Source organism: Dryobates pubescens, chromosome Z (genome assembly GCF_014839835.1).
Source record: "Dryobates pubescens isolate bDryPub1 chromosome Z, bDryPub1.pri, whole genome shotgun sequence".
Taxonomy (NCBI): domain Eukaryota; kingdom Metazoa; phylum Chordata; class Aves; order Piciformes; family Picidae; genus Dryobates; species Dryobates pubescens.
Window position 1 is genome coordinate 35,657,963 of NC_071657.1, and position 27,223 is coordinate 35,685,185.

Here is a 27,223-nt window from a genome sequence, read left to right on the forward strand (position 1 = left end):
GAATGCAACGTGGTCCCCGCTGTTGTGATCACCGTGTCCCGCTGACGGCTGAAGCGGCAGGGCAAGCTAGGGAGAAGAAGGAGTTTTCGCGGCTGAAACTTTCCCCTGGCGAGAAGTGGGCCCGTACCCGCTGACGGCTGTGTGGGACACACACACCTCTCCCCGGACCCCCGCCCGCCGGCTCCCGCCTCCGTTTCCCATCGGGGCAGCCGCAAGGATGGCGACACAGCGGTGGCTATGGGTGCAGCCTTGTTTGTTCTGGCTGGGCTGCCTGGCGCTCTGGGTGCAGGGAGCAGCTGGGCAACAAAAGCTGCCGCTGGCCCGCCCCGCAAGAGGAGCGAGCGGTATCCACCCCGCCGTCGCGCACCGGGAGGATGGGGCCGGCAGCGCTGCCGTCGGCCGGGTCCGTCGGCGAGGACAGCAGGACGTGCTCCGCGGGTAGGGATGCGCCGCGCCGTGCTCGGGCCACAGCCAGAATCCCCTTCCCCGCTGCCTCCCAGCCCTGCGGGCGTTCCTGCGGCAGCGCCGCAATGTCCCGCACATCGGAGGCCCGGCCCCGCCTGCCTGCCGCCTCAGGAGGAGCCGGTGGTCCTGGCTTTTCAATTCGGTACACCTTATCTTCCGGCCCTTTTATGTGGTAGATTAAGGAACTGTGTTTAACTGAACTTGATATGTTATCTTCAGCTGTGAAATACGGTCCTTTAATTAAAGCGATTATAGTACAAGCAGGTATTGTGTGGGATTACGTTACATCTAACAGATGTACTGCTTTGGGCTTTGTATTTAAGCATTTTACAATATTAAGAGACTGTGGTGTTCATTTTACTTTGTCTTCTACTGAGGAACTATGTAAAATCTGTTGGTTGTTTTTTTTCAAATGTCCTGGGGAGTTGTTGGTCATTTAAATAAGTTTATTCATCTTTATGACCAGTCGTCTCTTGTGTCAGATGGCACCATGAAACCTGTTTTTATAGAAAGACTAATGAGACTGGGGGAGTGCAGAGCCAGACACATCCCTTGCACATCCTTCCTCAGTAGTTCCACCAGGAGTGAGTATGGCCTGTGGTTGCCCCATCAGCCTCTCCTCTTTGTACTAACCAGTTGAACAAATACAGAATGAAATGTCCTGGAACTTCTTAAAAGAAGGTTTTGTTCCTTTGGGGAGGATGATTTTTAGCAGACATCTTTGAAATACACTTGGGTGTGTTTTTTTTTTTTTGCTTGTTTGTTTTTTTTTTTAAATGTGGCTGGTTTCTTCTCTTGTATGTACATAAATCCTGGGATTCTATTGATGATGATTTATATTTCTATGTATACATTTGTTTATTTGTCTCTGTGACAGGCCAAATGTGTGTGGCTCTAGATTCCATCCATACTGTTGCCCTGGATGGAAAACACTCTCTGGAGGAAATCAGTGCATTGTTCGTAAGTGTCTGACTTGGACTTTCTTCTGCCTAGGGGTAGTAATAAAACTAAATATTATTCTGTGACTTACTGCTCCATTCAGTTTGAGAAAAGATAATTTGGTTCTGTCCTTTGCCTTACTGTTCTAAGGAAAAATTCTCTCAATTTCGAAGTTTCTCTTCACAACAGAGGCACAAGAGTTTAGTAAAACTGAATTTGAATAAAGGGAGAGTCCACAGGGCAGTTCCTGGTGGGGTCTCTCAAATTCCTGGGAGACACAGCTCCTCTTTTACCCTAAATTCCCGGACGCAGTTTTCCCTCTCCCTTTCCCCATTGGCTCAGGTACTCAGGAGTTACAGTCTTTCCCAAAATGCCTACTAAATGTCCCCCTTCACATGCAACCCCCCCCACTACATCCATCGTATGTTCATTTAAATTAGGTTCTTCACAACTCTGGGTGGAGAAGTTAATATTCAGTAGTCAATTAAGCCTGAGCTCTGGCCTAAAAGTTCAAAAGTTTAGGCTGTGTTCAGTGTTATGTCATCCTCTGACAGACACCCACTGATTTACTGTGAGTTGTAAGATACGGGTATTTTGCAGATGCCCCTTTGTTATTTATGCATATAGATAAGGAGAATTGCCTGGTTCTCCCCTTCCTCTTCCAGCCCTCCTCAGACAATTCTCCCTTTGTAAAGTCACTGGTTACTTTTAGTCCCATCAATCCCTCTTCTTCTTGTTTTAATAGTTGTCTTTACAAAATTCATTCACCCTGAACTTAATCCTTTCTTCTTTATGAAGAAGATATTTGTGATATTTACGATTTTGGTCTTATTTGCAAATACATATTACTCCTCCTCGTTATAGCCTTTTCTGGGTCACTTGGTATGGCTACTACCTGCACCTGCCTAACTGCATGATGAATGAGCCGTACAAAACAGGGTATCACACACGGTGTAAAGTTTAGAGCTGCTATTGTTAGCATTCTCTCTAGACCAGTACCATGCAGGATCCCCAGGCCACCATGCAGTGTGTATTAATGTCCATTTACAGGGGGTTTCTCCTACCCATTTATTAAAAGAGCTCCCCTTTCACTCTAGGTATTCTGCTCCTATAGTGCCTGATATCAGCACCCATTCCTGAGGTCTTTCATTTTTACTGAAATGACTGAGTGATTTCATTTAATTATTCGGTAAGGGTCTAAGCTGGTTCCTTTCCATGGCCATTCTTCACTCATCAGGAGACCTTCACAGACCCAGCAATTAGTTAAAGTTTTCTGCCACTTTTCTGGCTTCATCTACACATTTTTGCCTACAAAAGGGAGTCCAAATTCCTTTTGTGACTTTCCCTTGATCTCTTTATATAGTGGGCTCACCTCATTTCCAATTGACAGTTTAGACACCTATGCCTCCACGGCTTTTGTCATATTCTGTATTAGTTTTCTTTGGCCTGATCCTGAAGACCTCTGTTATCACTAAGACCCCACTGTTCTAGCTTACTGAAGCAGATCCAGGGTTCCACTTTTTGGGATGCCTGGCCTCTATTGATGCCTCTTATACTCAGATTTTGGGCCATCCAATAGGTCTGCCCTAGTTCAGTAGACTCCTTAGGGTTCCGACAACACCCTGAATTAATGTGGGTGTTATAGACAAAGCTATAGTGTCTATTCCTTCCGATTTTGACCTATTGATAACACCGTGGCTTTAGTGACTGTAAACAAAGTCATTATATGCCATAACAACTGGCATCCAGCCCGAACCACGTTATGTCAAGGTATGATATAGTATGTATTTCCACCACTCAACACCTATTGGGTTGCAGCCAACAGCAGAGCAAGAAGTTCTTCTTGGTGGCAAATACAGTGACTAACCCAGTCTTGCCCTTGACTAGATAGGTAATGGATGTCAGTCCTTCCTTTAATCCAACCTGTGTCTTAACTATCTTATTGCTTCCTGCATCAAATGTGCTCAACAGAAGTATAAAAATACTTCTATATCAAGAAGGCAGTAACAGTCTGATTGCTCTCATCAGCCCAATAGTTACTAGAAGATCTAAAGGAGGGAGATTCTTTAATCCTCCCGACCTTGACCTACTGATCAGTGGTCTGATCCACCTCTCCAAAGAGGTAACCGCAGCCTCTCATCTTTTTCCTCTAGTTTAGAAGTTCAGCTGTCTGGGGCCTTGGAGGTCTTGACGCGTGTGTGGTGAGTTCACCCGTGCTCAGCTGTTTTGACTCCTGTTTCTGTAGTTAACAACACTTGGTACGGTCCATGCCACTTTGCCACCAGTGGAGCTTCCTTCCACACTTTAATTAAGACCCAATCTCCTGTCTGGATGTTATGAACTGCAAAATCCAAAGGCAGGCTCTGTGCAAGCTGAGTTTCCTGTTGGGGAGATTTCACAAGAGACAGTATCCTGGACACATAATAGTTTAAATACACATAATTTATTTCTACTTCTCCACTGGGCCCATAGTTTGCAGGATAAGGAAGTACGATCCCCTCTGGGTCTGGCTTATATTCGAGCCAAAGCCAATGGTAGAAGCCAAATCCATTTTGGTTTCTAAAACTAGCTTCAAAAGGTGATTCTTGATTTCCCCATTCCTTTCTTCTGCCCAGCCTCCACTATTCCATACCTTGAAATTATTTGTTCCAAAAGTGCTTTAATAGCTGTTCCAGTAGATGCTGAAGCCACTGGAAAAGCTTCTGGCCACCCTGTTAAGCTGGCATATTATTACCAAAGATATTTAAGCTTTCCCACTTGAGGCATTTCAGTAAAGTCCACCTGACACTGTTGGAATGGGCGTATAGTCCAGGGTTGCTCTCCTGAGGCAGCTTCCTTTGTAACTTGGTTATTGATCTTGGCCCAAATCAAGCAGCCTTCAATAGGTCATTTTGCTAGCCCGAAAAGACCCAAACCAGCATACACCTTGAGGAAGGCTTCTGCCACCAATCCTCAAGAGCTCCAGTGGCTTCCTTAATTAATTTGCTTCAATATTTGTAGTGCCATTTTTAAAAAGAGGAAGAAAAAACAAATACATTTATAGGTCCTTGGCTCTCATAGCGCTGGCCGATTGCTGTTTTCTTTGGTGGATTCACGAGAGGTATGTCTTCACAACAGCAGAGAAGAAAAGAGAGCAAATAATCCACTATAGCTAGGAAAGAAAAAAGAAAAAAAAAGAGAGCAAAATATCTTTATAGCAAGCACACGCACTTGTGGAAGTGCAATGAAGTAGATAACATTTTTCAATCTGGAGTGCTTATTCTCTTGCCTGTCAATTTTTGGTTATATTTTAATAACTATAAAGCATGTGGACTACTCCTAGTCATAAGACGTACTGTGCTGAAAGATGGTGGATCTTGATATTGCTTGGCAAAAAAAAAGGGGGGGTGGGGAAATCTGCTCCATACTTTGGTTGGGGATCACTATCTACCTAGGAAGGAAATGAAGAATTAAGTTTAATGTTCTGTCTTGTAGATAAAGGCTGATACTAAACGTGTCCGTGAATTTTCGCGCACATTGTTCTCGTTCATCCTAGCCTGTCATCATCTCTTTGTCAGTAAGCATGCTCAACTTCAGAATTCAGGTTCAGGAACATACTATCCTTGAGCATAAGCAATGAAGGTCTTTGTAATACTCCATTGAGCAAACTACAAAACACCCAGGACTAAACTAGGGCAAGAATGGGTGATAAGCCAAGTTCTGCCAAACTTGAAGATGACGTAAAGGTTGCCCTATGAATTAGGACTGTCAGTCTTTTCTTTTTGGTGCATTTGCTAACCCAGCAGATTGTTTAGATGTATTCATCTGGACCTCTCTTAGAATCTTGGTTTAACCCTCAACTCTTGTTCTGTCTTTCCATTGTGTGATGGAGTTCCCTTGGCTGGTGAGTGAGAAAGGAAGGCATGACAGATACATCAGGAAATAGCATGATGGGATGCATGTTATGCATGCATAATTTGGTGTCCCTGAGATTTTTATAAAGGCAGTTTCTAAATTGCAAGATGGAAATAAATTTGAGTACAGAAAACTTAATTTAGGAAATCATGAAGAGTCTGCAAAGCTTTTGGACATTGACCTTGCACCTTGTGTATGTGATGGATGTTAGAAAAGAGAGACCCTAGAATGCCTCTAACATAGCAATTATAAGAAATAGCAATTATACCATAAGCCTATATTGTTTATATTAATCCAAATTGTGGATTCTTGGCAAAATTTTTTACAGGTCTTGTGGTTTAAAATAAATAATTTATATATATAATTTTATATTACTTCTGCAGTAGGCTGTTATTTCTAATTAGGAAAAAATATTGTCTGGTTTCAGAGGCCAGACCACTGTTGTAATATGCCATGTTCAATTCTGTTTGTCAGTTCAGTGTGCTTTAACTTAGTATCATGAATTGAGTAATCTAGGCTAATTTGTTTTGCTTTGGGTTTGGGTTTTTTGTTTGTTTTGGTTTGGGTTTTTTTGAACTCTGTTAACATACTTACAGCTTTTTTTCCCTGTAGTCTGAGATTATTCTCTATCTTTTTAATTGTTTTGTTCCTCAGCAATTTGTAGAAATAGCTGTGGTGATGGATTTTGTTCCCGTCCTAACATGTGCACTTGTGCAAGTGGACAAATATCACCTACTTGTGGATCAAAAACTAGTAAGGACTTAATATATTTGTTTTCATCAGAGATTTCATTTTAAGTAATATATAATTACTATGTAAATTCTTTAAAAATAACTCATCATAACTGGATAGCTGCATGCAGCTTCCACTTTGGTATCTCTAGTTTTTGATAAAATATGATATACTCTGTGTGGTCAATTTTTTTTAAAAAGTGTGGTTAAAGAGATAGGTTTGCATATAAATGTGTGTGGTATTAACATTTTCATTAAGTCCATTTTCTTAAGGAATGAAGATTGTACAGCCTCCAAGATGATTAAAGGTTCTAAGTTGATAAATACACTCATGGAAAACTCTAAAGGCTCTTAATGTCGCTTTTAAAATAATGGCTGACTAATAGCTATGGCTTGGATGGCTTTGGTACCTGAGTATACAGTTAAATACATAACATATATTGTATGAAGGTCATGTCTACTTTTAGATGTCTCTAATTGTATCCATGTTTGCTTCTCAATGTTGTATTTTTGCCTAACTTTGTCTCTGCCTGGCTCCACTGCAGTGCAACAGTGCAGCGTCAGGTGCATGAACGGGGGCACATGTACAAATGTCGGCTGCCAGTGCCAGAAGGGCTACATCGGAACTTACTGTGGGCAGCGTAAGTAACTGCTGTGTCGCATCTAAAAGTAAACCCAGCTAAATCCTGCAAGTTATCCTTCTTACTGTATATAATGTAGCCAGATTGAAAAAGCTAATTATGCTAAAATATGACAAAATGTCTATGAGAAATTTAATGCTGTTTTGAAGTATAGTGTTTATCTTGAAGTCAGTTCATGCATGAACTGCATTTGTAGTCTGTAAAATTTAAGTTCAGGACGGAATTCTCCAAATAGTTTTGGAAAATCCCTTGGGAGCAATGGGCAGTATACATCCTGCTTCACTTTTCTTACCAGGTGACCATGCAATTTTAACTCTATGATTACAAAGCTCCTTCATCTCAGAAAAACAGCCTAACTGCTAGGTTAAAGCACACTTTCCTGTTTTCTACTTGACTAAGGAAAGAGATTAAGTATGGTTCAAGATTTTGGGTAACTTTTCGATGTGGTAGATAGGCTGGAAAGCCAAATTATTTGCACATCTTGAATATGTATTTGTTTCTCTTTAATGTAATTATGTCTTAAATCTCCTGAAGCTTATTGTCTCACTAATGTGTCATTATTTACTAATTCAATAATGTAACACATGTGAAGAAGTATCTTCATTTTATGCTTAAAATATGCATTCTTGGAAAGGAGTAATTCAGTAGTTCTTGATAAGAAGTAAGGTTTTATCACATTTCTGCATAACACTATATTTTATATTCACTGTTGTGGTACAGGAGGAATGTGTACATTTTTTCTGGTTAGAAAGATTTAATGTCTCTACGTTGTTGAGGTTCTTCTGCACTGAATACTCAAATATGTTAACAAATGCCACCTTCAAACTGGGGAGACCTGTGTAGGCAGGCAGCCTGGAGGCTTCTAGACCAAAATCTCTTTTTTGTTCAGAGGCACTTAAAAATGTTGGGGCTGTCCTTTAAGGTGAAATAGGTTCATTTGGAACATGTGCTCATTCTGAACAAGGCTATATGTCCTGGAAGCAGTAAGCCTGAAAATGGACAAAATTAGTTAAAGCTGTTTAAATTCTATTTTTCAACCTTTCTGAAGACTTGTCTTCCCTTCAAGCTGACAACATTTCAGTACTTTGGCAGTAGGGCTTTGTTCAGTAAGGTGTGGATGAGTGCTCCGAAGTCCCACAGCTGTAAAGTACCTTCTCCATCTATATATACTGTGGATTTATACCCCCAAACCTTTTTTTGTTTTTCTTGCTGGGATCTTTTAGGAAACATAGTTTTTGAAGGTACTTAAAGATGTGTTTAACATTAATTCTTTTCCCTTGCTTGAAACATTGCTCCTGCCAGCAGTATCAACTCTGAGAGCTGAACTGTCTGTCTCTGTCTCCTCAAGCTTCCTTTCTTGAAAGGTTTGTTATTGTTGTGACCAAGCAGCGTAATTTAATGTACTCTAAAAGCCTCAAAATGCATGAGTTCTTACCTGCTAACCCTGCTAATGGTTACAAATTCCTACAGTTTAAAAATATACTTAAGCATCTGCTAAGGGGCTGTGCTGAGTATGAGTAATTAAGCATCTGTTTGCATTTAGCATTAAACAGGTGCTGATGGAATTTGGGCTAAAGGAATTTGACTTGAACAATTGTTATTGGTGATGGGTAGGAAGGAAATCAATTTGATCATGAGATCCAGAAAGACTTAGAGCAGCTGAGAGTTAAAAATTGACTTTTTGATACTGCATATGGTCATCTTTGAAATATCATTACTATAACATTTTTAACTTTCTTTTTTGTTGTTGTTAATTAAAGCTGTCTGTGAAAATGGCTGCCAGAATGGAGGATGGTGTATTGGACCTAATCGCTGTGCGTGCATCTATGGATTTACTGGAGCTCAGTGTGAAAGAGGTAAAAGAAATAAGTAAGGAAGGATAATATGAGCAGTAATTTCTGTACTTACAGCAAAAATACTGTAATACTGAGATCAGTTCCTCAAGCCATTCTTACTCAAGAGAACATCTTAGACATGGCTTAACTTACAGTCCTTTCATGAACTGGGGTCTAAATGGATTTCACTTTAAAATTGTATGAAGAAATCACTGGTCTTTCTTTTATGGGCTTAGAGATCCTGATAAAGATTAATGATGCTGAACAAAACATTTTTAGCATTACATGTGATTAGCACACAAATAATTAAGGCACTAAGTCCATGTATAGTGATTGATAATAAACCTTTTTCCTCTTTCAGAAATCTGTACTTGCTTTTTAAGAAACCAAAGTTTTGTTTGTATCTTGAAACTAAAACTGTGGAAATACAGCAATGTAGAACTGCTCAGCAGTAGAGATAGTTGTAGAACATATTCTGCATGCATCAAGCTGAGCGGTGTAATCCAAATTGTCATCTGTCTAGAATGAATTTTTAAGGAGCACAAGTAGTAAAGATTGCTTATTGAAACGGTAATGTTGTACATCTTCTAACTTGAAGTTTTCAAGATTAATCAAAGATCATGCTAAAGAGCTGAACAGAAATGTTTTTCTTTGTTTTTTTTCAACTTGATGGGTTTGCAAATGCAAGTTCTCATCAAAACAGGTACCAATGGATGGAGGAACCATAGTGTGAAGTGCTGAATGCTAGTATTCATTGTTATCTTATTCTTAAAATATTCTACAGGTTGTCATACCTGTAGAGAGATAATATGCATTCATAGAAAACAGAAAGTGACATTCTTAATTCACATTATGGTGGATGAGACACCTGTTCAGGGCAGAAGTAGAATTTTTAAACTGATAAAGTAATTTAAACCAGGAAGTAGACCTCCACAGGCCATATAGTCAAATACCTGCTCCTGGCAAGTCTAATTGGATCAGCCTGCTCAGGTCCATGTCCAGGCATATTCTGGACACCTTCAAGGGTGGAGGTTCCACAAATCTCTAGACAACCTGTTTGACTATCTGACTGCCTTTGTGGTAAAAATAAATAAAGTTCTTTGATACCTAATTACAAATTTGCATATTCCAACTTGTATTTGTTACCTTGTCTGATTCCTGTGAACCTCCAAGACACGTTTGGCTTGCATTTCATAGATCCATAGAACGGTTTTAGGTTGGAAGGGACCTTGAAGATCATCTAGTTCCAACCCTCCTGCCATGGGCTGGGATACCTTGCATCCTATCCCTACAAGCCCTTGGAAAAAGTCCCTTCCTGAGTTTCTTGTAGACCCCCTGCTATATGGTCTCCCCAAAGCCGCCTTTTCTCCACACTGAAGAGCCCCAGCTCTCCCAGTCTGTCCCAATAGGGGAGGTTCTCCAGCCCTCTGATCATCTTTGTGGCCCTCCTCTGGACCTGCTCCAGCAGTTTGATGTCTTTCTTATGCTGGGGGCACCGGAACTGGATGCAGTACTCCATGTGGAGTCTCATGAAGGCAGAGTAGAGGGGGAAAATAACTTCCTGTGTCTGGCTGGTCACACTTCTTTTGATGCAGGCCAGGATACAGCTGGCCTTCTGGGTTGTGAGTGCATGTTGCTGGCTCATGTTGTGCTTTTCCATCAGCTAACACCTTCAAGTCCTTCTTCAGACTTGTCTCAAGCCACTCCTCACCCAGCCTGTATTTGTGTTTGGGATTGCCCCAACCCAGGTGCAAGACCTTGTACTTATCCTGGTTGAACTTCATGAGGTTGGCTTGGGCCCACCTCTCAAACCTGTCCAAGTCCCTCTGGATGCCCTCTCTTCCCTCCAGTATGTCAACCATACCACACAGCTTGGTGTCATCTGCAAACATGCTGAGGGTGCACTCAGTGCCACTATTCATATCGCTGACAAAGATGTCACGGTCGCGGTACTGACCCCTGAGGGATTTGTCTCTGCTCTCCATTTGGACATTGAGTTGTTGATCACAGCTCTCCTGAATGCAGCCATCCAGCCAGTTCCTTACCCAGCGAGTGGTCCACCTGTCAAGTCCATGCTTTTCCAATTTGCTGGCCAGGATGTCCTGCAGGACAGTGTCAAACACTTTACACAAGTTGAGGTAGATAATATCAGTTGCTCTTCCTTTATCCACTGATGCTGTAACTCCATCATAGAAACCCACCAAGTTTGTCAGGCACGATTTGCCCTTGGTGCAGCATTGTGGTTACCACCAATCACCTCTTCTTCATTTTCTGTATACCTTAGCAAAACCTTCAGGAGGATCTGCTCCATGATCTCGCCAGGCACAGAGGTGAGACTGACTGGTCTATAGTTTCTGGGGTCTTCATTTTTACTCTTTTGAAGATAGGGGTTATGTTTCCCTTTTCCCATGACATTGCCATGACATTTTGAATATGATGGATGGTGGTCTGGCAACTTTGTCTGCTGGTTCCCTCAGGACCTGTGGGTGGATCTCATGGACTTGTGCACATTTGGGTTCTCCATGGAGTTAAAGGCAGCAAAAAAACCCTCTTGAAAGCTTGTCTTTGTGAGACTGGATGAAGTCAGGTCTCTCAGTCTCTCCATACAAGGTAAATTCACCAGCTCTCTAACCAGTTTGATGTCCCTTCTCTGGACTTTTTCCAGAATGTACATTTTTTCTTTCAGTGGGAGTCCAGAAAGGGACACAGTATTCTGATGCAGTCTTACAAGTTCCAAATGATGATAAAGGACCACTACCCTGTATTGGCTGCTCATCCTGATGCAGCCTTTGCAGCTAGCCTTTCTCTGCTGTTGTCAATATACCAGAGGGATGGGATGTCATCCAGAGGGACCTGGGCAAACTGGAGAGGTGGGCTCAGGTGAACCTCATGAAACAAGACAAAGTGTAGGGTTCTGCACCTGGGCCAGAACACTCTTCGCTATCAATACAGACTGGGGGATGAGGTTCTGGAAAGCAGCCCTGTGGAAAAGGACCTGGGGGTGCTGATGGATGAGAAGCTGGACATGAGCAGGCAGTGTGAGCTTGCAGCCCAGAAGGCAAGTCACGTCCTGGGCTGCATCAAAAGATGTGTTGCCAGCAAGTCCAAAGAGGTGATTCTGTCACTTTGCTCTGGTGAGACCTCACCTGGAGTACTGTGTACAGGTCTGGAGCCCTCAATATAGGAAGGGCATGGACCTGATGGAGAGGGTCCAGAGGAGGGCCATGAAAATGATGAGAGGGTTGGAGCACCTCTGCTACAAGGACAGGCTGAAGAAGCTGGGGTTTTTCAGCCTGGAGAAGGGGAGGCTCCAGGGAGACCTAGTAGCAGCCTTCCAGTACCTGTGGGGGTCCTACAGGAAGGATGGAGAGAGAATGTTTACAAAGCCTGCAGTGACAGGACAGGGGGCAATGGCTTCAAACCAGAGAAGTGCAGATTTAGATTTGTTATCAGGAAGAAGTTCTTTACTGTGAGGGTGGTGAAACACTGGAACAGGTTGCCCAAGGAGGTGGTTGAGGCCCCTTCCCTGGAGATACTCACGGTAAGGTTCAATGAGGCCCTGGGCAGCTTGGTCTAGTTGAGGATGTCCCTGCTGACTGCAGGGAGGGCAGACTAGATGACCTTTGGAGGTCCCTTCTGGCCTGGACCATTCTGTGATTCTAGTTGTGAAAATATCTTGCACCATATTTTCTTTACTTTTTTTTACTGTGAAATGTAAATAATTGCCATGTAGATGGGGAAAGTACCAAAGCAAACACTGAAAAAGCAGGAGTTTGTATTTGCCTTACCAAGCTTTTTTGTATACCCACTAGATGTCACAAGCAACAGAGAAATTTAAGGGATGAATTTGTTCCTTTGTCTGGAACTACTTTTCACTTTCATTCTTAAAAGCAAATTTACAGACTTCCCTTCATTGCTGCTGATTTAGATTTTTGTTATTAGGTGGTGAATCCAGCCCATTCTTCGGAGGTGTTCTTACAAACCAAGCACAAGAACTCACACCTTTTATATTTTGATTAGTGGGGAAACTGGAAGTGATATTCTGTTAAAAACTGTGTTAATGTATACAACCAGGTCTGTCAGCTGGACAATGTCAGGTTACATTATAGTTTGAGCCTTAGTTCAGATGGAGCTTGTGTTTGTCCAAATTCAGCAGTCTGCACTATCTGTGGACAATAGTTACAGCTGGACCATAGCATGGCAGAACTGTAAAATTTCAAATTGGTGTGCTGTGGTGTTTTTAATTGATTGTTTGGGTGGAGTTTTTTCATTTATTGATAGACAACTTGGTAAGCTTGGTTGTCACAAGCAGAAGCAATTGCTTCTGTTCAAGATTTGCTTGTGTTCTCTGACTAGAATCAGGGCTGTGGAATCATGTTAATGCACAGAGCAGACTCCTGGTGTGTTGGCAGCTCAGAGTTTTCAATAATGATGTTTATACTTGAAATAAGTTGACTTGTTAAAAATACTCTAGTGCATATGGGAATTGCAGCTTAACTTCTGTGGTGTTGAAAGCATTGAAGTTTGCTTTCTTTAACCTGCAGAATTCAAGCCATGTAAAGGAATTAAACACCGTTTTTTTGGTATGCCTATTTCTTAGCTGTCCTTGAAAGCCTTAGTCTTTCTATTCCTTTTGTGGAGTGCTATTTTTTATAAGATATAAGCTACAATACATGGTTATATGTAAATTGAGTTATTATAATTAAAAAATTACATTTAATGTCATGAAATTTGAGTTAGTTGAAACCAAATTTGCTTTGTACACTGTCACCAAAGTATATGTAATAATTGCATATATAATTTGCATATCCAGTATAGTAGGCTTAGCAAGAGTGGATAGGGCTAAGTAAAATTTCACCTAGTTGAAATAGGTTAGTTGTTATTAATTAGGCTTTCTCATATTAACAACAAGAAAAAAGTTGTTACTGATTTATTGTACTACTCATTTAAAGAAAGATGACTCATGTACAATATTTTGGTAATGACTATAAGAAGTTTCTAACATAGTTACTGTAAATGTTTGGGGTTTTTGGCTTTACCTGAGCTGGAGTATGTGAAAAAGCTATAATAGATACCTTAAATGCTTATTATATTTAATAGCAATTTGCACTTTACACTTTTAACTTATTATGTTTATGCTTTCCAACAAAATGCAAAAGGCAATGATTTCTTCATCTTTTGGTTGCAGTATTTGCATGTTATGCTTTAAAGTAAGAAATGCCTCTATAGTTTAATTTTAAATGGATCTTAGCAGCAGTTTATAACTCTTTAACTAATAATTTATAGTTTAAGCTTATGTGAACTTCCATTGCAAATCACATCAGAGTTGTAAGAAATTTTGTTGTTTTGTTGTGTTTCCTCCCCTCCCCGCCCCCCCCCTCCCCCCCCACTCCTTCTGTGTTTTGAATGCATATTTTTTTATTATTCTGTAAATTAAAGTATTTTAAATTAGGTATTATTTTCCTAATACAGAACATATGTAGCTTTCTTTTGGATTGGCCTCCCAACTACAGTTATATGATAAAAATATGACTGTTCAGCTATCTAGGCTCTGAGCAGACTAATTTGTGGACTGGAGATAGGAGGCTGAGCAGCAGCTAATGACTGGCAGCAGCTAATGACTGGCATGATTACAGTGTTGAGACTTGCTGCTGGGTTAACAAGAAAGCAGAACCTGTTTGGGAGCTCGTGCTTACTCTTTGTGATATATGCAATGACCTTTTTAATAGTTCCTATGAAAATCTGTCTTTTGGTCAGCTTCTTGTCTTTGCTTTTTTAAACACACAAGATTCATGTATTTGATTTTGTTTTGTTGTGTGTTGGGTATTAAAAAAACCCCACCAAAGTTGAAATACTGCTGTTGAATTTTTTCCAGTGAAAACTAATTGAAAAAAAAGGAAGATAATGAAGAGGTCTCATCCTTAGCTGTACATGTAAGAGCATTTTTCTAGTGTGACCAGTTTCATTGGCTTCTCAAGACTGTCTGAGCAAATTATATTTGTATTGCTGCACATGGTCTGCACATTTTTTCAGTGGGTGATGTGTAAAAGTGTGAAACTGTGGAAAAGTAATGATGCTTTCTTCCTTTAGCATGAGCTAAAAGGAGGAAGAATCAGTGGGAGAGTTGAACACTGTCACTTACCTAAGTTTGCCCTCATCCCACGTAGAAGGAGAAAGAACAGTGCTCTCTTGGTCTGGACGTAAGTGACTTACAATGGGAAGTAGATAGATTTGGAAGAATGTATTTTTGAAGAAGAGAAACAATTAGGGTGTCAAACCTGGGCAGGTGAGAATGGAGAAATAAGTGAAGACATTTTGTGTTCATTTTGTCATGAGAAATTCTGGAAAGGGTGAGCTTTTCAGCTGTTCTTAGAAAAACCACTGCTGATTTGTCTTAGCCCAGTGTGTTTGTTGCATATGGTATTTCCCATAGAAATGACTAGATACTTTCACTATCTGAATTTTGGAATTTCTGTCTGTTGAAGGAGTTGAGAGCCTGTACTGTAGCTCATGACAGATGTGTTAAGTCAGTAATTTGGGTAGCTGCCTCTCTACAGGTTCTTACTGGGTTAATAGGGAAGGCTGCATAAAAGGCAGCCAGGTAGTCAGTAGAGGTTCTCTCTGTGCAAGGCAGCAATTCTTATGCCAGTTGTGCAGTACCACTAGTTTTGCAGCTGGCCCTTGTAATTGAAGAGTCCTAGGAGGGACAGCAACAGAATATATGAAGTGTCCTTGGTTTGGTGCATGTGATATTGCAGAGGATAGTGAAGAAGGCGGTAGCTTAAACAGAGAAGGTAACTGAACTAGAAATTAATTTTGAGGGATAGGAAAGCATACATCTAACATTGTATTTGAGATCAGTTACCTTCACCTGACCTTGATAGGAAAATAATCAGTGATGATAAAATGTCTAAGGATAATGGAAGAAGAGGGGGGGAAAAGGGAAAAAATAAATGTTTACTTTGAGCTGGGAAGAGGATGAAGGAGGTAATTGACAGCACAGCATTCTCAGTGAAAGCATTAACAATATATACTAATTGAGGCAAAAGGAAGGAGCGAAGAAAACAACTGAAATGGAGCAGGTTGAAAAGAATGGCATTTAGTAGCTATAAAGATATTTTAGGATAACACGAAAAAAAGCTGATTTAGCAAACTGACAAAATCATATATAGGACTTAATACTTCTCACATGTATTTTTATTGTAAAGAAAACATACAATGCATAGTTCATCTGTAGGGCTGCTGTAGATGCTTATGTGCTCTTGTAGGAAGAAAATTAGGGAGGCAAAAGCACATTTGGAGCTTAGACTGGCCTCTGCTGTGAAGGACAACAAAAAGTCCTTCTATAAATACATTAATAGCAAGAAGAAGGGCAGGGACAACCTCCACTCCTTGGTGGACACGGAGGGGAATGTTGTAACAAAGGATGAGGAGAAGGCAGAGTTACTTAATAACTTCTTTGCCTCAATTTTTTCTAGCAGGACAGAATGTCTTCCAGACAGCTGGCCTGCAGAGCTGGCAGAAGGAGTTAGGGAGCAGCATAGTCTTCCTCTGTTCCAGAATGGGGTAGTTGGTGATCTGCTTAGCCATTTGGATCCCCACAAGTCCATGGGACCAGATGGGATCCATCCCAGGGTGCTGAGAGAGCTGGCAGATGTGCTGGCCAAGCCGCTCTCCATGATTTTTCAGCAGTCCTGGCTCACTGGAGACATCCCAGATGACTGGAAGCTGGCCAACGTGGTGCCCATCCACAAGAAGGGCCGGTTGGATGAGCCAGGGAATTATAGACCTGTCAGCCTGACCTCAGTGCCAGGCAAGATTATGGAACAGGTCATCTTGAGTGCAGTCGCACAGAACTTGGAGGATGGCCAAGGGATCAGGCCCAGCCAGCATGGGTTTAGGAAGGGCAGGTCCTGCCTGACCAACCTGATCTCCTTCTATGATCAGGTGACCCGTCTGGTGGATGCAGGGCAGGCTGTGGATGTAGTCTACCTGGACCTCAGCAAAGCCTTTGACACCGTCCCCCACAGCAAACTCCTGGCTAAGCTGTCAGCCCATGGCTTGGATGGGAGCACACTGCGATGGGTTAGGAACTGGCTGGAGGGCCGAGCCCAGAGAGTGGTGGTGAATGGTGCCACATCCAGCTGGCAGCCAGTCACTAGTGGTGTGCCCCAGGGATCAGTGCTGGGCCCCATGCTCTTTAACATCTTTATTGATGATCTGGATGAGGGCATCGAGTCCATCATCAGTAAATTTGCTGATGACACCAAGCTGGGGGCAGGAGTTGATCTGCTGGAGGGTAGAGAGGCTCTGCAGAGGGACCTTGACAGGCTGGGCAGATGGGCAGAGTCCAACGGCATGAGATTTAACACATCCAAGTGCCGGGTTCTGCACATTGGCCACAGCAACCCCATGCAGAGTTACAAGCTGGGGTCAGAGTGGCTGGAGAGCAGTCAGGCTGAGAGAGACCTGGGGGTGCTGGTTGATGGTAGACTGAACATGAGCCTGCAGTGCGCCCAGGCAGCCAGGAGAGCCAGTGGCATCCTGGCCTTTATCAGGAACAGTGTGGCCAGCAGGAGCAGGGAGGTCATTCTGCCCCTGTACACTGCACTGGTTAGGCCGCACCTCGAGTACTGTGTCCAGTTCTGGGCCCCTCAGTTTAGGAAGGATGTTGACTTGCTGGAGCGTGTCCAGAAAAGGGCAACAAGGTTGGTGAGGGGCTTGGAGCACAAGCCCTATGAGGAGAGATTGAGGGAGCTGGGGTTGCTTAGTCTGGAGAAGAGGAGACTCAGGGGTGACCTTATTGCTCTCTACAACTACCTGAGGGGGGGTTGTAGACAGGCAGAGGTTGGTCTCTTCTCCCAGGCAACCAGTACCAGAACAAGAGGACACAGTCTCAGGCTGCGTCAGGGGAGGTTTAGGCTGGAGGTTAGGAGGAAGTTTTACACAGAGAGAGTGATTGCCCATTGGAATGGGCTGCCTGAGGAGGTGGTGGGGTCGCCGACGCTGGGGGTGTTCAGGGCGAGGCTTGACAGGATGCTTGGTTGTATGGTTTAGTTGATTAGGTGGTGTCGGATGATAGGTTGGACACGATGATCTCGAAGGTCTCTTCCAACCTGGTTAATTCTATTCTATTCTATTCTATTCTATTCTAATTGATTATGATAGTGATTAGGTGTAAATGAAGCAAGGAGGGAATGAAATTCTTGAAGAAACTCCTATTTGTCTGAAAGTATTCAAAATATCTTTTAACTTGACACAGTTTTTGAGTATCTGTTGGCAGTACCAGAGCTATGAGAAGACAAAGCGAAAACTTTTTGGGATGTGTTCACTTCTTATATATTTGGTCATGTGGCTGTAGTATCATAAACTGCAGGAGTTCATGTCATGCAGACTATGCCTGGTTATTTTCAAGAGGGTTTTTTTCTTTTCCAGCTGTGGCATGCTGCTGCAAGAGAAGTTATAAAATGATCTGTCCTTTCTCTTAAGTTACTTGCTTTATTTTAGCTGTCCCCAATGACTCTAAACTTTGTTCAGGTGCTTAACAGCAAAAGTGCTCTTTTGATCGGTGAACTGTTGTCTTTCTGTCAGAGTTGTGGGAATGTAGCTCTTTTATTTTGCTGATTTTTGCTTTATAGAGGCTACCATGAGCCTGAATTGAAACAGAAGTTCTTTGTGTGTGCATATGTGTGCATATGAAGGGCTAACCAGGCAAAGCGCGGGGGGGGGTGGGGGGGTGGGGGGTGGGGGGGGTGGGGGGGTGGGGGGTGGGGGGGGGTGGGGTAACTAGACAAAGGAAGTATTACTCTCTTCCCTGCCCCCAGGACAGGCTGAAGCATGTGAGATTGTTTGTTGAAGTCTGATTAGGGAGGCTTCAGCAGACTTAGCAATCAACCAGATATCCTGAGTAACAGTCTGGGGTTTTAACTAGGGGAGGCGTCCTGCATGTTTTCTAAGGTGGTCTTCCACTACCTTGTGTTCTCTAGGAGTGAGTATCAGTGAAAATGCACAGCATTTTAGGAGAGGATGGGAAGAAAGGGAAGGCAGTAAGATTATACCAAAAAACCCCCAAAATTACTGAATGCTGCTGTCAAATACCAACTAGCATTCTTCTTTTCTTTTCTTCTTGCCATATTGGCCAGGTGTCCTGGTGTCTTTTTTTTCACCTTTTTTTTTTTCCCAGTGCACAGTGAGTGGAATACCTACCTGCTGAACATCAGCGTAATTAATGTTCAGTCTGTTTTTAGTCACTGGAAGATGGAGCATATGGTCTTGAGCAAGTATGTAAAGGGGTTATTTAGGGCCTGCTGAGTGAAGATAAGATTACTAGTTCACTGTAGCACTTGGTCCAGTTCACAGGGGAGTTCATCATTACTGAGTTAAACACAGAAGCTACATCATCAGTTTGAAGTTCATATAATTTTTATAAAGTTTAATCAATTTACAAGTTAGTGGTTGTTAAAAGCTCTACAAAATGTGAATCTGAAATTTTCATTTTTCACCGTACTTTCCTACTTTATCTTCTAAATTTTCTATTAAAAAGTTGTTTCTGTTAGCTTTGTAAGCTAGGATAAGCAAAATGCCACAGTGGTGGTGGTATTTTTTAAAAAGTTTCAATTTAAAATTAGAGATCACGTCTCTGATTTTTCTTGGAGATATTAAGAGATTTTAAACTAGAGAAGAGTAGATTTAGATTGGATATTAGGAACAAGTTCTTTACCATGGCGGTAGTGGAACGCTGAAACAGGTTGTCCAGGGAGGTGGATGAGGCCATATCCCTGAAGGCTCAGCAGGGCTTTGGGCAATCTGATCTAGTTAAGGATGCCCTTTTTTACTGCAGAGGAGGCTGGACTGGATGACCTTTGGAGGTCCCCTCCAACCCAGACCATTCTATGATTCTATGATAACAGTTGCAAATACCTGGAGCAGTAACAGGTAAAATTTTATGATAGGTGCAATATAGGTCAGATCACCTGTGTTAGAAGAATCTGCTAGTTATTTCTGTTGTTTGAGACTAGATGTATCATCAGAAATTTATAAAAGACACAGTTAACCACAGTCTCAGTTCAGAAAGCTCCTTTTCCTGCTACAGGTTCATACCTGTAGATATTTGCATGCATTAGTCTTCCATGCATTGTTGTCGTTACGAAGGGCAAATTCAGAAAGCTGCTGTCATACTCTGACATCAGTAGCTGTTAGGATTACAGGACTCAGGCACTACATGACCTGTCTTTGCCATCTGTTGTTAATCTCAAATAACAAGGTTTTCAAACCTTCCTTCTCTTCCCTATCACAAGCTGACAAATAACTGTCTAAAGCATTAAAAACCCCACAGGATGTCTACAGAGTGTATGTTTACTTGTTAGTGGCTATTGAAAATTTCTTTCTCCTAACTCTACAAAATATTTGAACATTTTGCAATTAAAAGAAAGACATAGATAATGCCAAACAGGATGCTGGAAGTGATTAAGAAAGTGGTGTAATACCAGTCAGTATCTTTCCCTTGCTTTCCTCTTCCATCTTTCAGGATGTGATGATTAGTACTCTCACCCTCTTGACTACTTTTACTCCAGCTCCATTGTTATAGTGAATCTGTTAAGTATCTAGCAATGGGTAGAACAAACAAAGTGACTTTATACTAGACTGCTAATACTATATAGCATATACTTTTAAGTTACTTGAATAATTCTCACAGTGAGCATACCATGTGTTTCTGAATGCAAAAGATCAAGGTTGGGTTTTGATTGGGATTAAATTAACAAGATGGGAATTATAAAAATATAGTTGTCTTTCTTTTTCTGAAAACCCTGCCCCCAAATTATGTACAAACTGGTTAGATTTAATTTACCAGGTTCTATTCAGTCGCAAATTCTACAAGGATGCTTATGGGCAACTTTAGTACAATGTAGAGAATTCAGAAAATGGAAAAGGCTAAGCCACAAAGTAGCTTCACCCCACTTACAAAATGGAGGCAAGCCAGGACCTTAGGGAAAGCACATGAGAATGGGATAGGAATTTGGAGACGGTCCATAGGGTCTGTGTTCGGTGGCAGGCTGCAGGACTGCGAGTTTATAATCCAGTGTGTGGATAATACGGCACAAATCCAAAGTTAAAAACAGGGACCTGCCAAAATCAAAGGGTCCTTAGGCATGGCTGCCACAAGGCAAAACTCATGTAGCAACACTGTCTGAGCAGCACAACAGAAGCTGTGTTGCCAGCCTGTTCCAGCCAACAGCCACAGGCAGGCTCACTCCAGCAGCAGGCAGGGAGCAGGACCCCAGGGTATGCAGGTCCGAGGAGAAGCCAGGTCCGAGTGCTGATTTCTCCAGTTTCACCACAAATCCAGAGCGAGGGCAGAGCGAGTCCAAAATGAGAGCCAAAATGAGAGTCCTGACCGCTTTCTGGTCACTCTATTTAAGGTTTTCCTAGACAATGTGTCCAGTGCCAATATATACTGGGCATGAAGAACCCAAAGAATCACAGTTCCAAATCCTGGTGCCCACATGTGAGGGACTTCAGATCCCAGCAGGCAGAACGGGCATCTGTTTTACCTTTCCCCCAAGCCCCTGGCAAGGATGGGAAGGCAATTTCTCACTTTTGTCTTCCCCCATTCAAATTTCCACTGATGGAGGTGGGGGAAGGGGGGTTTGGAGCACCTCATAACAGGCTGGTGGGACTGTTGGACAGAAAAGATCATGATAGCAGACTTAGTGAGTCTGAACCTACAGTTCACAGGTGCAGTGGCAGCATATTCATTTTGCTAAGAGCTAAAGTCCACATCAGGGATCAAATAGCAGATGTACGAATCAGCTGAACAATCTCAGGTCTGGAGAGTTCCTGTGGCCTGTTACAACAAATGAACACAGGGAAGGATTCTTATACTGAACATGGCAAACAATAGTAGGGAACTGTTACTTTTTAAAGAATGTGATGTGACTGGAGAATGGGTTCCTTTTTTTGAGTGGAGAAATCAAATCTTGCAGGAAGGAGATTGCTATGTGCATCCTTAGTTCTGAGTGACTTCTGAACAGCACAATTTATCAGAAGTAGCCTCCTGATTATGAACAACCTGAGACAATACCATAAGGAGTATAGAGCACTTGCAGGTTTCTCCAGAGACGTAACTAGAAAACAAAAAAACAACCAACCTAAAAACCCCAACCTCCATGACACTAGATTTCTACTCAGCAAAAAGAAAAGGTAAAAATCCTTCCATGAAGTGGTCTTATAACTGTTTTTTACTGTAGCTCATTTTGAAAATACTAATACTTTTCAGCTAGTTCAGGTATATGACAGGTAAGAATTAAAGTGTTATAGGTGTGCATTATTTGACTGTGTATAAGAAAAGCAGAAGATCGTTGTCTTTAAAATAGGTGTACTAAAGGAAGGTGAACATTTGGGTTTGAGTACTCCTGTTTTCCAAGGACTTGAGAGTTTTCACCTGAGTAGTTAGAACTCTCCTGCTTCTCAGGTACAGGGAAAACTTCTTCCCGTTGATACAGGGTTTAGAAGCAATGCCCTGTAGATACACTGCTCCAAACCACTGTATATTTGTGGCAGTTGCATGTATTTTCTTCATATATGTATTTTAAAAATCTGTGTTTGAAAACTTGTGTTTTCTGTTACCTACAGGAGCATAAAATACTAGGTTTTTATGTGTAATGTAGGACTTAGACTGGATTATGTTCCACATCCAGAGACTTTTTCACTAAAAAGTAAACAAGGGTCTGATAATACAGAGCAATGGACCAAGATCACAAGAGGGGGAATGTGTTGTAGAGGAGAGAGAAGGTCATGTCTTTGGAAAATAGAATAGAATAGAATAGAATAGAATAGAATAGAATAGAATAGAATAGAATTAACGAGGTTGGAAAAGACCTTTCAGTTCATCAAGTCCAACCCACCACCCAACACCATGTAATCAACTAAACCATGGCACCAAGTGCCTTATCCAGTCTCATTTTAAACACCTCCAGTGATGGTGACCCCACCACCTCTCTGGGCAGCCCATTCCAATGGCCAGTTATACTTTCTATGAAGAACTTCTTCCTAACATCCAGCCTAAACCTCCCCTAGCACAGCTTGAGATGGTGTCCTCTTGCTCTGGTGCTGGTTGCCTGGGAGAAGAGACCAACCCCCACCTGGCTACAACCTCCCTTCAGGTAGTTGTAGAGACCAAGAAGGTCTCCCCTGAGCCTCCTCTTCTCCAGGCTAAGCAACCCCAGCTCCCTCAGCATCTTCTCATAGGGCTTGTGTTCCAAACCCCTCCGCGGCTTTGTTGCCCTTCTCTGGACCCATTTCAGCAACTTAACATCTTTCCTAAACTGAGGGGCCCAGAACTGGACACAGGACTCAAGGTATGGCTTAACCAGTACTTAGTACAAGGGCAGAATGACCTCCCTGCTCCTGCTGGCCACACTGTTCCTGATACAGGCCAGGATGCCATTGGCGTTCTTGGCCACCTGGGGACACTGCTGGCTCATGTTCAGCCTACTGTCAACCCGTATCCCCAGGTCCCTTTCTGCCTGGCTGCTCTCCAGCCACTATGTCCCCAGCCTGTAGCACTGCATGGGGTTGTTGTGGCCAATGTGTAGAACCTGGCACTTAGATGTGTTAAATTTCATGCCGTTGGACTCTGGCCATCTGTCCAGTCTGTCGAGGTCCCTCTGCAGAGCTCTCCAACCCTCTGATAGATCAACACCTGCCCCCAGATGTCATCTGCAAATTTACTGATGATGGACTCAATCCCCTCATCCAGATCATCAGTAAAGATATTAGGATGGGGCTCAGCACTGATCCCTGGGGGACACTGCTAAGCCATAATGGCTTTATTAGCAGCTTCAGGAGAAAAAAGCATGTATTTTGAAAAGTAAGAAAAATTATTAATTCTGTTACACTAATTAATTTGTAATGTATCCAGAAAAAAATAATGGAGATACTTAGAGGATGTAAAGGTAAGCTGAAGTCACAATAAGATTGAGACACTTGCCAGCAAGGATTGTCTTTAACAAAGAAAGCACAAAGCCCTGTGAAATACTCAAGTGAGTGGGAAGACTTCTGTAAAATTCAGTAGGGGCTAATGTTTTGTGTTGCTCCTGTAGGTATTTAGACAAATCTTAAAATTGGGAAAAAAGCAGAAATAGCTTAACAAACCCAGTTCTCAAGTACTTTAAAAACAAAGAAAAAATTAAATTCTTTGCTTTTGTGACTACAAAATGATTAGGTTAAATTAGACAAATAGTTTTACTTATGGATGTTAAAATTCTATATTAAATGAGGCTTGAGAGATCCTCTGAGGAGTTCAGGAGCCTGAAAAATTGTTTATTTCTAAGTTGTTTACAAATGTTTAAAATCTGGTTGGATTTCTCTTGGTTTTAACTAGTGTAAACCCTGAAGAACTCTCCTCCTAAAGAGATCCTACTGAGATACAATTTCAAACACATTTCATATTTGGTTGAATAGAGGTTTACATTATCTAAGCATATAAGAAGAATGAAAAGAAGCTCTTGAAAGTACCTGAAGAGGAAGTCACAGTGTATGGGGGAATTGCGCAAAATCAGACCAAAGCGGTAGTCTAGCCTAGGATCCTATCACTGCCACCCGCCAGTTTAACAGGAAAAGTCACATTTCCTCAAGTTTTTTCTCAGGGTCAGGTATTTTGTGGCTTGGGATTTTTCTGAGCAACTGGCCTTATAATTGTTTTAAATCCTTGTCATTCGTTTTTATGCAGTGCTTGTGATCACTTGTCCCTTTCCTTACCCCTGAAATCAGTTAGAAATGTGTGAATCAGCATGGGTTACAACATTCCTTCCAATGTGAAAATCAGTCACATACTCCCCATTTAATCTGTTTTTTCTTACCTATATAAGGAACTTCCCTCTTATTTTGTGACTTGAGCCTATGCTTGAGGTCCTTTGACTAACATGCTAGATTTCAGCTGCTTCCACCTAGCAGGTGTGTTGATTCATTGAAGAACTAGGGCACAAGCCCTATGAGGAGAGATTGAGGGAGCTGGGGTTGCTTAGTCTGGAGAAGAGGAGACTCAGGGGTGACCTTATTGCTCTCTACAACTACCTGAGGGGGGGTTGTAGACAGGCAGAGGTTGGTCTCTTCTCCCAGGCAACCAGTACCAGAACAAGAGGACACAGTCTCAGGCTGCGTCAGGGGAGGTTTAGGCTGGAGGTTAGGAGGAAGTTTTACACAGAGAGAGTGATTGCCCATTGGAATGGGCTGCCTGAGGAGGTGGTGGGGTCGCCGACGCTGGGGGTGTTCAGGGCGAGGCTTGACAGGATGCTTGGTTGTACGGTTTAGTTGTTTAGGTGGTGTCGGATGATAGGTTGGACATGATGATCTCGAAGGTCTCTTCCAACCTGGTTAATTCTATTCTATTCTATTCTAACTACACTAGGTGTGTAGGGTTTGATGTTCTTTCACAAAAGCCACAGTGATTCTTCCCTTGTGCTATAGTTACCAGTACTCCTGTAGCAGTTAAGTGAGGCTGTTGAAAGAAAGGATGTTTATGGTTTCTTGAGTCAATGTTTTTTAAATTCAGATTGGAAATGGAAACTACAGGAACTCTACAATGCTTTTGCCTTTTCGTTTTGTTCTTTGGGGTTTTGGTGGGGTTTTTTTGGGGGGGAGGGGTGTTTGTGGTTTTGTTTGTGGAGTTTTTGTTTGGTTTTGGCTTTGTTTTGCAGTAGCATGGGGCAGAGAAACTGAAGGGAAAAAGCTCAGAACTTGTGGGTCATGATAAATAGCATTTGATAGGTGAAGTACAATGATGCAGGCAAGTAAAGCAAAATAAGGACTTTATTGACTACTTGCCATTGGCAGGCAGCTGTTAAGCAATTTTCTAGAAAGCAAAGCCTCAACATGCATAGCAATTGGAAAGACAAATGGCATAACCACAAACCTCCCCGCTTCTTCCTCCTTACCCTCAGCTTTTTTCACTAGAGCCTGTGGTGTGCCCTCTGGTCAGCTCAGGTCTACTCCCAATCTCTTAACTACCCCCAGCCTACTCACTGAGAAGAGCAAAGTGGGAAGAGGATAAAGAAAGAAAACCTTAACACTGTGTGAGCATTGCTGAGCCATGGTCCAAGCACTGGTGTGTTCTGAACACTGTTTTAGTCACAAATCCAAAACATACTTCTACCAACTGCTATAAAGAAAAGTAATTCCATCTCAGCCAGACGCAGTACACCTTCCCAAAAGCTTCTCAGACAATACAGATTTATAATGGACTTTTTTACTTAAGAAAATAAAGGAATGGATAGGAATTTTACAGAATTCAGGTGTAATTTAAATTCTTAATTTAATAACAAATTCAAATTAATAAAAAAATCTAATTAATTAAAGGTGTTTTATTTATTAATTGTTGCAAATTGAAAGTAAAGCATAATGCCATCATTATAGGCAGATCTCACTGAAGTTCTGTGTGACAGTTTTGCATGATTCCAGTATGTTAAGCATTGATGTCCTGGATTGTTTTCCTGTATTCACAGTTCCAGTTTGTGTCATAACTACAAATCTGATAGCGTTGTGTGCATGATTTGTCATACATTTAGATGCAAAATGGATCATTGAGGGTTACATGTGTATTTGTAAGCTTTGTTATTCCAGTTGTTACCACAGCATGGTCGTTCATCTCAATTATTTTATAAAAACAGATGAGAAAACAGTGAGAAAAGCTACTCCATTCTGACAAGAGTGATATAATGGCATTGTAGATTTTTTAACAAGTTTTCAAGGTTATGTGAGGCAATGTTGTGTCTGTTCTCTTTCCTCTAACTTCCAGAGTCACCAGAACCCCTCTTGGGTTTTGCCATACCCAGGACATTTTTATAATACGATAACTAAGTGATCTAGTGAACATTTATTGTAGGTTGTTCATCTTAAATCGTTGACTGTTCTATGACCTGTTTAGTTTGGTGCCAACATATTTTGTCTGTGGCCTTAGACAGTGATGGGTAGCTGTCCTGAAGCACCGTAAGCCACATTGTTCTTTTGGAATACCAGAATGGTGTGATGCTTTTTGCCCTCAGTGAATGTTTGTCACCGTTTTTATATGTGGCTATAATGGCAATGTGGCCTTATGTCAGTCAAGGAAATTAGAGATAATTCAATGGAATTGTTTCAATAGGAACAAACATACTCATTCTTTAAAACGTGTTTCAGTTCATGTTCATGTCTACTCAACTGGGACAGTTGTGACATGGTTGGTGTGTGTTTGCAAACGACTCATGCTGTTTAAAGAACGTAATTTTTTTTAGTCCAAAAAGCTAGCATCATAGAATCATAGAACTGTTTTGGTTGTAAGAGACCTCCAAGATCATCACGTCCAACTATCAAGACCACCATAGCCAGTAAACTATGTTCCAAAGTGCCATGTTCACATATTTCTTGAACACCTCCAGGGGCAGTGACTCCACCACCTCTATGAGCAGCCCACTCCAATGCCTGACCACTCCTTCCATAAAGAAATTCCTCCCAATATCCAACCCAAACCTCCTCTGGCACAGTTTCAGGCCATTTCCTCTTGCTGCCAGCTTCTCAGCTGTGGGATCTTACCAGCCCTCCATGACTACTCAGCTATCAGAGGAGCTCTGTGCTTCTACTCTTCATTAAAGAAGCAAAGGCATGTAAATCAAAACTGGAACCATTTTTGCATTTGGAGATGAGTTGCATTCCTTCTGTTTCCTGTTCAAAAATGTTTGTGTCC

At 41.9% G+C, this 27,223-nt stretch overlaps 1 protein-coding gene across 1 annotated transcript in view; it reads left to right on the top strand.

Moving 5' to 3' along the window:
- Positions 1 to 217: 217 nt before the first annotated feature.
- Positions 218 to 27,223, top strand: part of FBN2 (fibrillin 2) — a 183,559-nt gene continuing 156,553 nt past the window's right edge. The window contains exons 1-5 of the mRNA XM_009901310.2: positions 218 to 438; positions 1,343 to 1,425; positions 5,953 to 6,051; positions 6,575 to 6,670; positions 8,431 to 8,526. Coding sequence (XP_009899612.2) covers positions 218 to 438; positions 1,343 to 1,425; positions 5,953 to 6,051; positions 6,575 to 6,670; positions 8,431 to 8,526 — 595 coding nt within the window. The remainder of the gene's footprint in view (positions 439 to 1,342; positions 1,426 to 5,952; positions 6,052 to 6,574; positions 6,671 to 8,430; positions 8,527 to 27,223) is intronic.